This window comes from Balaenoptera ricei, chromosome 13 (genome assembly GCF_028023285.1).
Source record: "Balaenoptera ricei isolate mBalRic1 chromosome 13, mBalRic1.hap2, whole genome shotgun sequence".
In the NCBI taxonomy this organism is placed as follows: Eukaryota; Metazoa; Chordata; class Mammalia; order Artiodactyla; family Balaenopteridae; genus Balaenoptera; species Balaenoptera ricei.
The window spans coordinates 9989142-10003426 of NC_082651.1; the positions used below are offsets into that span (position 1 = coordinate 9989142).

Here is a 14285-nt window from a genome sequence, read left to right on the forward strand (position 1 = left end):
TATTTGAATTTCAGAAGCATGTTTGAATTTAAGAGCAGAAATAAAGTATTTTCTGTAACATTTCCATATATTGGCTTTTATTAACAAGGCAGACTGTCCTACCTAAACTAAAATAACTGCCTTCATGATACAATTGTCAAATTAGATAACAATTATTTCAAACATGTATACTGTGTATTTTGACATTTGAAATATTAACCCAGACTTTAACATATTTTAATAGCATATTTTTATTCAGTTTTGCCCACTTTACTAGAACATTTACTGAATTTGCTGTCATAAAATTTTTTGAGTAGTGATGTAATGGCTGTCTAGCTGTATATGTAATTTAAATTTAATGAAAGCTGGAACTCCAAGTGGGACTTTTCTCATAAGGGTTAGGGTTACACGGGCAAGTGAGGAGCCCTGAAGCTTAAGCTTTGGCCTCATGATAAAGCCATCTTTGCTCATGGTCCACATTTTACAGCTAAGCTCCTCATCAGAAGAGAATATTCGGTCACTGAGTGACCTGCTGAGTGTGGCGCAGTGTTTGTGAGAGCATCTGTGCTCACTCCATGCACGTGGAGAGTCTGGGGAGAGTCTGGAGCAACTGCACAGTTGGCTGCCAGCACAGTGTTCATCCTATGAGCTCAGAGAAAACTCCCGAAGAAGCTAAGATTAAATACATGGCATACTTCCACAGTCCAGCTGTCAGGAAATAATCGGTATTGTAGAAGGCTTGATAGCACAGATGTTTCCAAATGTGTGATAAATTGTCTTCTATGTTGCTAAGATACCAGCCATGACCACCAGTATCAGTGTCAGTATCAGCAGGTACATTGTCTTCCCTTACGGAGAAAGAGAGCGACCAGTAATAATTTCTGACCCCAAGAACAACATGTAGGACCTACCCTTCTGATAAATCCAAGGAGTGGGGGGTATACACTGGGGCAGCTGTGCTGTGTACTTCCCCCATTCTTCTTTTCCAGCTCCTGTATTGACAATACAGTGACTGTTTCCGCTGAGATAAATGAAAGTCAGGAATGGTGGTTCTGAGATCACAGACTCCAAAATAAGTGTTTCTTAAAGAAATGATGTAAAATTTAACACAAAGACAAGGGAAAGCATCTTTTAAAGCAGGTGCTACATTTCTTAAAAGTGGTTTTTATTATCATGGGAAAATCCCTCCACCTTTCACCTCCCACCTCTCCCATCACTACCCCGGATTCCAATACAAATGGTATTACCCTTGAGATTGCTGTGAAAATCAATCAAGAAATGCTTGTTTTACTTAACTTTTAAGATTTTCAGGGGAATTCCCAGGCAGTCCACTGGCCTGGGTTCAATCCCTGTTAGGGGAACTAAGATCCTGCAAGCCGAGAGGCATGGCCAAAAAAAATAATTAATTAATTAATTTAAAAATGAAAATTAAAAATTTCAGAATGTGCCATGAATATTAACTCCACAGTGTTCACTTACCAAGCAAGCATGTCTCATCAAGTCGTGATTCTTTATGATTTTTAACTGAATTTTCTTGAGGTTTTGACCACTTCATTGCTAAAATATAACTTGATAAGATACTATGAAATGCCTAAATTATGGCCCTTGTTATCAGCCTTATGTCAGAATAAATAGCAAAAAAAAAAAAAAAAATTTAAAGCATCCAGAAACGGCTCTACAGTAAGCAGAAAGAAATGAGGTTTAATGGGAGTTTCAAAAATCTGAATTTGCACCGTCTGTACATAGCCACATACTAGATGTCATACCATTTTGTTTGTTGTGCTTTTTTTGTGCTAAAGTTGGATAACAAACATTTGCAGAACTTACATATAAATTCTTGTCATAAGTGGAAGTGTTCCTGAAGTACTTAAAGGGGATAAAGATACATTATTTGCTTTGAAAACAATATCTAATGGGTACACAGATTGGATCCAACTGACTCTTTTCCGTAATTCCAGATGGAATTATTCAGAAGTGCTACAAAACTTAAAGGTTTTACTTCATCTGTGAGGACAATATGATGGCAGGGAGGGTATATGCCTCCTCTTACACTATAGGCTAGGGTTGGCTAATATAAAAAGTCAGAGCTCATAACTCTTGACATTTTTTGCACCAGGCTACTTTATTGGTATTTATAGCAAGACTCTGGCCACACAAGGAATGTTATTTCTTAATCCAGCTGTAAACTAGCAGTTCTCAGTTTGGGGGGCTGGGCAGTTTTGCCTCCCAGGGGATGTTTGGCCATGTCTACAGACACTTCTGGTTGTCACAGCTGATGTCTAGCACGAGGCCGTCCTGTGCGCCACCCAACATCCCGCAGTGCACAGGGACAGCCACCGTGCCACCCAACAGCGAGTGTACCTGGCCTGAAATGTTCGTAGTGCCAAGGCTGAGAAACCCTGCTAAAGGTAAAGCCAAAGCTTATGGCTGTAGAGAGGTAGCTCAGATATAGCACTTTTCCTCCTGAATTGTGTTCACTTGCTAATTCCTTACCTGTTTATCCCATTACAGGAAAATTAAAATATCTTTCCATTTTTGTATGAAAAATGTGATATTTCAATTAAAATGCTGTAAAAGTATTCTTTGTGCCAGTCTGAAAGCTCAGCTTCTTAAGATTTTGTCAGTCCACATGCAAAGTCACTCTCGTCCTCCTCTGTGTAAACTCTTTGGTAGCAAAAGGTGACAGATTATGTTTTATGCTTCCTTTCAGCATCAAAGGCAAAAAAACCATCTCAGTTTTCTGGGAAAATAACTGTTAAAGCAAAGGAAAAGAGTTATTCTAAACTTGAAATACCATATCAAGCAGAGGTTTTAGATGGGTGAGTTTTTCTTTAAAATAAACTTTATAACTTTTTATTAATCAGTAAATTAACTTTTTATTAATCAGTAAATTCATTGATCTTAACAAAAGTAGTAGCCAAATTCACATAAACTCCATGGAATTTGTGTTGAGAAGAACAACTTCAACTATAAAGGAGAAAAATCTCCTGTGTTTTGTTTATTTTTTTTTACTTTTTTAGAAGAAAGAGGTAAATGGGCTGATATGATTTGGGCTTAAATGAAGGCTTAATGAGTCCATAATACAATAGAAAAATGAATCTGTGATTTTGAAATCATTTGAACCATTTCCTTTCTGTAATTCTTTTTGTAACATGCAAGTGGCTATGGCTTGTTATTAAAGTATATTGTCACTTGAAACAAAATCATTTATATTCCTTTATAGACTCGTTAAAACACTGTTCTAGAATTACAGCTTTTTATAAATGGGCAATAATATATGTAGTTCATTTTCTAATTATACTTTAACCAATAATAGTTTAATGTCCAGCATGGCAGGGACTCCATGTGGTCAACCACTAAAATGTTTATAGTCTTAATTCTCTAATAACAGTCCTAATGCTGAACGTAAATTATTACTCACAGTGAAAGAACTTGGATTTTAAATTAACACGTGGAAATAGAAATAATTTATTTTGTTTTTGTTTTTTTCAAATAGTTATTTGGGATTTGATCACTCTGCAACACTGTTTCACATCCGGGACACTCCTGCTGACCCTGTGGAAAGGCCAGTTTACCTTACTAACACTTTCAGTTTTGCGATCCTCATTCATGATGTGCTGCTACCAGAAGAAGCCAAAACAATGTTTAAAGTATGTCTGGGAACCCTCATACTTTTAATTTTACTGATCTGCCAAGCAAATGATGCTGACACATTGTTTTTTCTCTCCCATCATTTCCTAGGTTCACAACTTCAGCAAACCAGTCTTAATTCTTCCACATGGATCAGGATACATCTTTACTCTGTTTTTTATGCCATCCACATCATCCATGCACATAGATAACAATATTTTACTTATTACCAATGCCTCTAAGTTTCATTTACCTGTGCGGGTATACACAGGTTTTTTAGATGTAAGTATGCTATCTACCTTTAAAATTTAAACTCCCTATACGTCTTTTGTGTTTTCAGCTACTGTCAGGCAGTCGTGTTGCACACACTTAAATTTTGCTGTTTCTGTGCTTTACAAGTTGTCCTAATTCCTCCCTCGTCAGTACTTACAAGATTGTCACCCTCCTAGCAGCCATGTCTCCTCATGATGCAGTTGACTCCTCTAGTTACGCCTCTATTTAGATCTTTTCCACATTCCACTTTCTCTTGGTTTTGCTTTTAAACTGTCATAGTCATGGGGAAGCTAAAAACAAGCTAAGTGGAAGAAAGATAATAAGCAGGGAAGAAATACTATAGGGCGGGTGAAAAGGAAACTATGTAGGGAAGAGATGACCAAAACCAGGAAGTGCAAGAATGAAGAAGAGAACCAGATAAGAAAGAGGGAATAGGTGGGAAAGACACAGCTGGAATAGTCACCTAAATATGGCAGGAAAGGAAATAAAGGTCTTTCTAGTACAGAAAATAAGCCAGGGAAAAAAATCCAAACAAAGCTGTGCTTACAATTATCAATGAAAGAAGTTTAGATAAGAAAGAAAACTGATAGGAAAGATATAAAAGAAAAAAAGAAAGTGAAAACAGAAATGTAGTTCTCCAAAAAGCTAGCATCAATAAGAATTTTAGAGCTGAAGGGACCGTCACTATTATACCACTCCTTCTGCATTTCTTTTGCTTAAATGATTACTGGTGTGTAGCTGCTTTCATGAATGTGTGATGTTTGCTGAGACTGAGGAGTTTTTGCCTAATTCTCCAGGGCTCCACTTAACCTCACCTAGCACTTTAGTTTCCTGCTGCTTTTATGTGCCTTCAGAGAAGAACTAGCAATTCAGTAGAGGCCATGATTGTTTTCATTTCCGAGTAATCAAAATATTTCCATTGTGCAAAGTTCTTAATTATATATTATGTATGCGTATATTTACATAAAATATAGGAACCTTAGTATATCTTAATATAGTTATTTTTCTTGATAACATTCTCTTAAGTGTGACTTTACATTTAATCTAGTTCTTTTATATCTTTCCAGTACTTTGTATTACCCCCCAAAATAGAAGAACGTTTCATAGATTTTGGTATACTGAGTGCTACAGAAGCAAGTAATATTTTATTTGCAATTATAAACAGCAACCCAATTGAGGTAAAAAAAAATTGTTTTTATTCTAACTCACATTTAAAGATTTTATGCTAGTGCCGCAATAATCACTTTCATATCTTTCTCTTTTTTAAGTTGGCTATAAAAAGTTGGCATATCATTGGAGATGGCTTATCAATAGAACTCGTAGCTACTGAAAGAGGCAATAGAACTACAATAATCTCAAGCCTTCCAGAGTTAGAAAAATCCTCTTTATCAGACCAGTCATCAGTAAGTTAACTTTTTTATTGTTTCCTTAAACTTAGATGTAAACCTCAAATAGAAGACTAGTCATCATAATAGTTTTATGAGAGTTGCAATAACACTGGCTATTTGATGTTGAAAGGACCTTATAGGTAGTCTACTTAAACCCCCTCCTTTCATGGTGAGAGAGCACTTGAGACTCAAAGGAGTTAAGTTGTAACACAAGTGTCCTTACAGGAGAAATTCCCATGGGTAGTAAACTAACCCTGTGTTCACTGAATTCACTAGGCAGAAGAGATAGCCCTGCACATTGATAGAAGGTGTTTTTAATTATACAGTAATATTTCTGGTCAATTCTCTGTACTGATTAGAAGAGAGTATCAGTGAGGCAAACATCGTTTGGTGGATCTCTGTGTGAATCTCCCTATATACTTTTACTCTATCTTATGTACAGTTGGTCATAAAAGAGCATGAAACAAGAGTAAATGAATATAGCAGTCTAAGCCCTGATCACTACTGAAAAGAGAACTTGGAGTTTATACCTACTCAGAACAGAATTAGTAGGATCACCTTGTACGACTTCAAAGGAGCAGAACATACGTCATCTGTAGGTTAGCATAGAACTTCTTGTGGCAGTTTTACAAAAGGAAAAGCAAATGTCCTTATGCACAGAGGTTACTGACAAATATGCTTCCATGGAATGCCGTAGGTCATAAGAATTGGCTTAAACATTTAAACATCTCCCAAAATAGGTTTTTTGGAGGACAATCTGGCAATATATACCACTCCTGGGAATTTTTCCCATGGAAGTAATTTAAAGAGCCAAAAACTGTGAGAATGCAGATGTTTGTGATAGCATTATTAATAATTCCAAATAACTGGAAACAGCCAAATGCATAAAGTCATGATTTTATGATTGAATATTAAAGCAAATAAAAAGCTGCCAATACAATTGTATGTAGAAATTTGGAAAAGGATTTCTGAAAACGTGGGAAATAGTACTAAATAATGTGTATTCTAATTGCAGTTGTGTGGCATTCAAGCTACATAATCAGATATTGTGGTCAATATATGGGTGTTTGCATTTTAATAATTTATAATGTTTTAAATTTGATTCATAAATAAAGCCTCCTTTTAAAACAAAAAAGAATATGCCCATGAGAAGTAATATTTGTCACCTCAGCCGAGGTTTTATTTTTAATACAAATAGAATGCTGAAAAAGGATAATAATGAGACCAGCCATTAATGTGTTCATTTCAACAATGAAGTTACAGTAAAATTGTACGTATATCTAATCTGAGATGGTTGAATTATACTGTTTTTTATAAGACATTATAAATTAATAATTTTAGGACTCTGGATCATTTCCTCGTACTAAATAACATGTGTTAACACTTACTACTTAAATTTGAGAGGTCCACTCAGTAACATGAAGCCTGCTTGAAACTTTAGGGTTTTAGAATTAGGTTTTATATAAAACTGTATAAACACAAAAACAAGGGACAGAAAGATGAGATCACTGTTATGAACGCTTACTTAAAACAGGAAGTTGTAGTGAGTTGCCAGCTTCAAAATAGCAACTCCACAATATGTGTTTTTTTAAGTTTGTAATGCCTAAACTTTCAACTGCTTTCCACCTGTTTTCCAAAAAGCCAAACCTGTGAACTAAATAAGCATCCTGTTCCTTATGAAACACACATTGCTAACAGCTCTCTGTGCTCTTCAGACACATGCTCTTATTTGGCTGGTTAGAATCATGATGAAAACGTTAAAATTGCACAAAACCAACACAGAAATGCTTATAAAAGGGGGAAAGTGAGTATGTTTGGCATATCAACATTTGTTATTTTGAGGTAAATGTGAACTCTAGGTAAAATGTAACTACTACAAACTAAAGTACAACTTCACAAATTGAATTTCATGTTTTTTGGAAGTATCATGATTGAAAAGGTTAAGTGCCAGAAACATCAGCAAATAGCTTGAGAAAACAAGATCCACATTCTCCTTTCTTTCACATTTTTATTGCTTAACTTTTCCTTCTTTCCATGATTCTTGATGTTTCCATATGATCCAATCTCAGTGGATCTGAAGACATGGTTATTAAAACATGACAGAGTTAAATTCAGAACTTGAAGCATAACCAACTTTGTATTAATACTTGTGCCCTAATGCGGCCAAAGGGTTAGTGGAAGGCTGTGTCCCTCTGCTGCAGCCCTCACCCACTTTGACCCTGCACGTACACGGTTGGGGTGTGAGGACCACACCCCTCCCCAGCTTTGCAGCTGAGAAGTCAGCTGTTCCTCAGGGAACTAGTTTTCTCAGTGGCCCATGGAATAAGTATAGTAGGTAAACATCCAGAGATGGGCATTATTTTGAGATATTTGTATGTGATGATATGGTAATTCAGTGTTACACTGGTACAGGTTAGGATTTTGAAGTCAGTTTATCACTGTAGCTTTCTTTTCCATTTTAACAGAAAACTTCAGCCAGCAAGGCTGATGAATTATATCATTTCTCCTACATACAGGTAATATTAGCTTCAGGATATTTTGCAGTGTTCAGAGTCAAACTTACTGCAAAAAAACTGGAAGGGATTCATGATGGGGCCATACAGATTACAACAGACTATGAGGTAAGGACTTTATTTACAGGGATTCATGTCAATGGGGTCTTTCTGAATAATTCAGTCTTTTATTGTTTTTATAGAAACAGAGAACTAAGTTTACTCAGAAAGTTACAGTTTACCACTTTCATGCCTTAAAAACTGAGCTTTTGAGAATAATTTACAGAATATTGGTGTTCATTAGCTCATAGTTTTCTGATAAAACCCAAATCTTTTGACTAAAAACAACTTCAGAAAAATGCATTTGGCACATTTAGAATTGCTGTTAGAAGCCTGCTTACAAATAGTTGTAGCATTGCACAGACCCTGACTGAAATTCCTGAGATAGGTCTCTCTCTTTTCTGAGGTCATAAATATCCTCCTGTGTAACATTTCCAAAAAGGAAGATACAATCAGGAAATCACATCTTAATTTGAGTTCTCACAATCATATTTACATGTCATTCTAAGTCAAGGAACCAAGTGAAAATCAGTGAACTTTTTAAAGGCTTTTTGTGGGGTTTGACATGTTGCATTCAATGAGACTTTGAAGAGACATATTTCTGCCACACCTAAATATTTTGATTTATTATTTCAGAGCTCTTTGCTGAAGTCAGCAACTTGCTACCCTTGTTCTCCTATCTGTTCAGTACATACAACCCCCGCATGAAAGAAAACTAATTCAGAATAAACAGAATTGGTCATTTAATAATAAATGATATGTTGGGAGTATGTCAAATTAATTGCCTCCAAAAATAAGGAATCCACATTTATCACTTTTGATGGGAATAAGTACATTTCATATCTTAACAAAGTATCAGTATCTTTGTGAATTGCAAATAAGAGTACGAGTTGAGATTCAAAATCTGGAACGTTCAACTCATTTTTTCAAATTAGGTTGATGTTAATTTATTGCTGAGTACAAAAAGTAGAGAGCTATGTAACTTTAGAAAATGCTGGATTTTTCATTCATTGTTTTAGGAGAATAATTGAACTTTACTTTTTAAATTAATAATCTACAAAATAACCTATATTATGAAAAATCTGTTCTTCATTCCTTCCCCATTGTTTGGTCTTGTTTACCATGTTTTCATCGAATCCCTGAGAAGTACATGGAAATGTATTGTATTTCAGTGCATTTTATGAAGTACATGGATAGATTAAACAGTATCCATGGGTGATTTTAATTTTGCTTATCAGTTGGTTAATGCTAATATACATCCCAAGATTGGTTCTTTTAATCCCCCAAAATAACTGTCCCCCTGCAACAACTGTCAGTGTCAATCGCAGACTTAAACACTCATTTCTCTGTGGTTTGCTTCTTCCCTCCACAGATCCTAACAATTCCCGTGAAAGCTGTGATCGCAGTGGGTTCTCTGACTTGCTTCCCAAAGCATATGGTTCTTCCACCTTCTTTTCCAGTAAGACAGTTAATTTGTAGCCTTCTTCTTGCTAATTTTTTTTCTCTTTGCCTTTACCTCTATGTTCCTAGAATTCAACAATAAAGTCAGTTACTCTTTATTAATCACTTATTTTAAGGTAAGACATTGTACCAGCTTCTTTAGGAGACATAAAGAAGAATAAGAAATAGTCCCTTCTCTCAAAAAGTTTTCAATCTAGAATGAGAAATGGGTCCATGATTCATAGACGTAGAGCAGGATGTAGAAATTGCCCTAAGAGGTGAAAAATAACATGCTATGAAGAAAATACATATCTAATTGATGAAGGTGCCGTGTGAATTGGCTTGGAATTTCTTCTGGCAGGGATAGACAAGGGGTAGCAAGAATAACATTCAGGGCCCAGGGAACAACCTGAATAGAGACACAGGCAGCAAAGTCTGAGATGGCTTTAGGCAGTGGTGAGTTGTCCAGTTTTACAAGAATGCAGGGAAGTTTCAAGAGAGAGATGGAATGGTACCTTGGAGTGATAGCATGAAAAAAATGCAATGCACTTAAGTCCATGAAAATCTAAAGTTTTTGAGCAGAGGCTGGACGTCGTCAGAGTTAAGCTTTCAAGACTGGCTCTCTGGCAGAAGTAAATGTAGGACACGTCTGGGAGTAGCAATAGTGTGCCTGGAAGCCAACCCAGAGACTCTGGCCACGGTCCACAAGGAAAACGTCAAAGGGAGGTTTGAGCTTAAGGCGTTGGCAGAGGCAGTAAATCTCTTTCATACCTCCACGCCTTTGCTGCTCATCTGCCTTGGCTGCCCTTCCTCCTCTCCTACCTTCAAGAACTCCTACATGTCTTTCAAGATCCAATTCCATTGTCCTCTCCTCTCTGAAGATTTCTTCACTAGACAGTACTAGTTATTTCATGTGTTCTTCTGAAACAATTTGAGATTACTTCTCTTGCAGCAAGCCTCACATTGTGCTGTAAATGTTGCCTTATGTGTTGGTCTCCCCAACAAGACTCTGAGATCCGGTGGGAAAGAGATGAGGGATCTTATACCCAAGTAGCAGGTATCTAGTAGGTAATGGGTGGATGAAGGAGCAAAATGATGAAAAAGAGAACATAGGCAAGAGACATTTCAGATAAACCGTTTGAACTGTACTTGAATATCTTGAGGAGGTCATACTAATGGAAACAGGTATGGGTAGGTAGGTAGATAGAGGACTCAAGAATGTGACATAGAGTTTGAGCCTGGAGAACAGGGAGGAAAGAAACGGGGAAACCAGGAGGCCACCTTTTGCAGGAAGATAGTGTAGTCGATTCAGGACGCCTTGGAGCAGATGGAAGTGTCTCTCAGCTGTGGTAGGAGACCTGACAGGTTAAGAGAAACAGTACATTGCAAAATCTTAACGCTATATACGATAATACCTAAATTCAAAATTTAGCCTCTTAAATATAAATTAGCTTCAAATATAAATTTGAATTAATAGGTTCAGCACACCTAAGTTTGGGTCTTAATTAAATCTTTGTCTTCTTATCATTCCACTTTGTACTGACTATACAGAACTCTTGACTTCATTATTTATCCAAAAGAACCTTCAATTGCCTTTTCAATCCATGATCTCCTTGATCCCTGCGTAAATCCTGGAAGGGAATAATTCAGTAGATGACTAAGTGAAAGGCTCATGGACAGAGTAAATGAGAAGGCATCTATAAAAACAAGGTGTTGGTTTTGCAGTACTTCAGATTAAGCCTTCAGGTATCTTCAGATGGCTTATAGGATCAGATATTTGCTTGGAATTACAAATTAACTTGATAATTGGTCTTAATTGGGCTGCTGTAACAAATTACCATAGATTGGGTGGCTTAAACAACAGACGTTTATTTCTCATGGTTCTGGAGGCTGGGAAGTCCAAGATCAAGGCACCAGCAGATCTGGTGTCTGGTGAGGGCCTACTTCCTCGGTTTGCCGATGGGCATCTTCTCATTGTATCCTCGCACAACCAAAAGAGCAGACAGGGAGGGCAAGCTCTTGTGTCTCTTTTAAGGGCACTAATCCCGTTCATGAGGGCTCCACCCTCATGACCTGATCACCTCCCGAAGGCCCTGCCTCCTGATACCATCACACTGGGGGTTAGGATTTCAACATGTGAGTGTGGGGGAGCACACAGACATTCAGCCCATAACAGTCATGAAATTCTGTAAAATCTCTTATCAGATGGAGACTACTAGAGCCAAGTGATGAAAACTTGGTACTTAAGAATGAACATTTCAAATAACTCACAGTTTAATACTTCGTATTTGAATACCATTGTAAAATGAACTTCTGTATCTGTTCCCTCTTTTGATCCCCACCATACCCCTGAGAGACAAGACGTGGGCACAAGAGTAGTAGTTATTACAGGTGCATGAAGACCAGGTAACTGCCGGGAAGACACAGCTGGTTGGAGGCCAAGCTAGGACTCAGCATAGGCTTCTGCTTTCTTCTCTTATGTTCTTATCCTCACAGCAGCGTCCCCACCCTCTAACATCTTTCTACTCTGGTTAGACTGTAAATGATGAGTATTAGTCTTAACTGCACCGTCATTCAACTCCTTTTACTGTTCATTTTCTTAACTTCTTTGTCTTTTTTTTTTTTTTTAACCTTTATTTATTTATTCAGCTGTGCCAGGTCTTAGTTGCAGCACGCAGGATCTTTTAGTTGTGGAATGTGGGATCTAGTTCCCTGATCAGGGATCAAACCCAGGCTCCCTGCACCGGGAGCGGGAGTCCTAACTGCTGGACCACCAGGGAAGTCCCGACTTCTTTGTCTTTCAATACCAAATATTAGACCAGCAGGTCTGGTCATTTTAGAGACTTCTTCAAATGACTAGGAATCAGGTTATAGGATTCTGGTTCTGTATTCAGACAAAAGAAAGTAAAATATTATAATATGATTCTTATTGATGATTATTTGAATCATGTAATTTTTTATTTAAAATCGGGTACCCTGTCATAGGGAGAAGCATGCAGCTGATAAGAGCAATCATTGGTAATTTAATGATTTAATCTGTGTGCTGTTTTAATATGATGCTTGATAACGTGTGTTTTTTAAAAACATCTAATTTCTCTTTGGCACAAATAGTATTTTTCTTTTATAAAGAAAATAGCTTTGGATTTTAGAGTTCAGTTATTTCATCCTGAATTTGGATACTTTTAAGGCAACCTGGCCTTGGTATAATCAAACCTTTCTTAACAAACTGACAGTGACTGCTTCCTTTATTCAAAGCTAGCTCTGTACCTTTGTTAGTATGTGAACATTTTTACTTTAATTCATTTTTACGAAATTGCAGAGATTTTTCCTGCTAATTTATCTGTAATAGGCCATAAAAACAACAAAATACATATATTTGGAGGAGGGGCTCTGGTTACAAATTTAAAGTTTATCAACTTTTGAAAATTCTAAATGTCCTTTGAACTTTGGTTTCCTAGAAATATGTCTGTCAGCTCTAAAGTGTGTGTTCTGAAGAAAATCTACCATTTACAGATGAGTTTGTCTGTTTTCTTCCTTCAGGGGAAAATAGTTCATCAGAGTTTAAATATTATGAATTCCTTCTCACAGAAGGTAAAGATCCAACAAATACGATCTTTGTCAGAAGATGTACGATTTTACTACAAACGATTACGGGGCAATAAGGAAGATTTGGAGCCAGGGAAAAAATCAAAGGTTTGAAAATGTTATATTTGCAAAAATCCCCATCCATTAGTCCTTTGTTATTGTGACCTTCTGTGGATTTGGGATTCATGGTTCTCCTGTGCCTCTTTATAGATTGCAAACATTTATTTTGATCCTGGACTGCAGTGTGGGGATCATTGCTATGTTGGCTTGCCTTTTCTGTCCAAATGTAAGTTATCTTGCCATTCTCTTTCATGCCCTTCACTCCCTCCCCAGAATACTCTTTAATAAAAGGCGGCCACTTTTAAAGCCCATCCCTATCTCTTGATGCTATAGAAATCAGTTAAAGGGCTGACTACGTCATACCATTTGTCTCCTTGGTTTAGCTGAACCCAAAGTACAGCCTGGTATAGCCATGCAGGAAGATGCTTGGGACGCTGACTGGGATTTGCATCAAAGCCTGTTCAAAGGATGGATGGGAATAAAGGAAAATTCCGGTCATAAGTAAGTGGGTTTGCTTCATTTAAGTATTTGAGCTCTCTTTACCAGTATGAAACATGACTTTCTAAAGTTATTCTTATATTAGGTTATTTTATTTCTCTGTAGGTAAGAAAATATGCCTAATCTTCAGGAAATTATAATGAGGCATCTTGAATTGCCATTGTAATTGTATATTTCTCAGAAGTATGCACACTACCATTTTTGTCTTTTTTCCAGTGCTCTAGATGCTTCCTTAAAGTCAAAGAAACTCGATGAAGTTGTCCTTGTGTAGGATAACTTCATTGTTTACCTTAGACACATCCATTTGCATAAGAAAGAAAGTTTCTACCTACCACTGACCTCTGTTAAAGGCTAGGAAAACACTTTCTGGGTTTAACCTCACAGGAGGAGGAGTGTCTCTGCTCCTCCTGAAAAGAACTGCTTTCTCCCTTTCCAGAGCTGAGTTGTTAGGGGTGCCTGGCCCGTTTACATGGGCTCAACCTTATGTCTGTGGCAGGTAGAAAATGTCCCAGCGGCAAATCAGTACCGCATCTGGATTCAAAAGCAAAGACACACTTCTGTGGCAGTATAGAAATTTGATCTTTCTGTGTACTTCAGAAGAGAATTTGACTAGCAAACTGATGAAAACTGTTCTCCATTGGCTGATTTGAAATGTATTTGTCAGTATCATCAGGATCTTCCAATTTGTAGTACTGTTAAGATTTTCAAGCCATGAATGATTAAATCTGCAGGTTTCTATTTATCTGAACTATCTGCTGTGAAAAGTTCTCTTAAGGCAAAAGAGAGTTAAATTTTAACTTTAAAATGGTTAAAATTAGTACAGAGACTACTTCTAATGAACTCACTAAGAGAACACTAATTCAAACACTCCTTGGTTCTC

The 14285-nt window shown here is 36.9% G+C and overlaps 1 protein-coding gene across 7 annotated transcripts in view; it reads left to right on the forward strand.

Annotated features, from left to right (window-relative positions):
• The window catches only part of TMEM131 (transmembrane protein 131), a 276973-nt gene that overhangs the window by 218036 nt on the left and 44652 nt on the right, over positions 1 to 14285 (forward strand). For all 7 annotated transcript variants that reach the window (XM_059943536.1, XM_059943534.1, XM_059943537.1 and 4 more), the window contains 10 exons: positions 2690 to 2798; positions 3476 to 3629; positions 3721 to 3891; positions 4950 to 5060; positions 5151 to 5285; positions 7787 to 7891; positions 9195 to 9281; positions 12803 to 12955; positions 13058 to 13133; positions 13291 to 13408. In XM_059943536.1, coding sequence (XP_059799519.1) covers positions 2690 to 2798; positions 3476 to 3629; positions 3721 to 3891; positions 4950 to 5060; positions 5151 to 5285; positions 7787 to 7891; positions 9195 to 9281; positions 12803 to 12955; positions 13058 to 13133; positions 13291 to 13408 — 1219 coding nt within the window. The remainder of the gene's footprint in view (positions 1 to 2689; positions 2799 to 3475; positions 3630 to 3720; positions 3892 to 4949; positions 5061 to 5150; positions 5286 to 7786; positions 7892 to 9194; positions 9282 to 12802; positions 12956 to 13057; positions 13134 to 13290; positions 13409 to 14285) is intronic.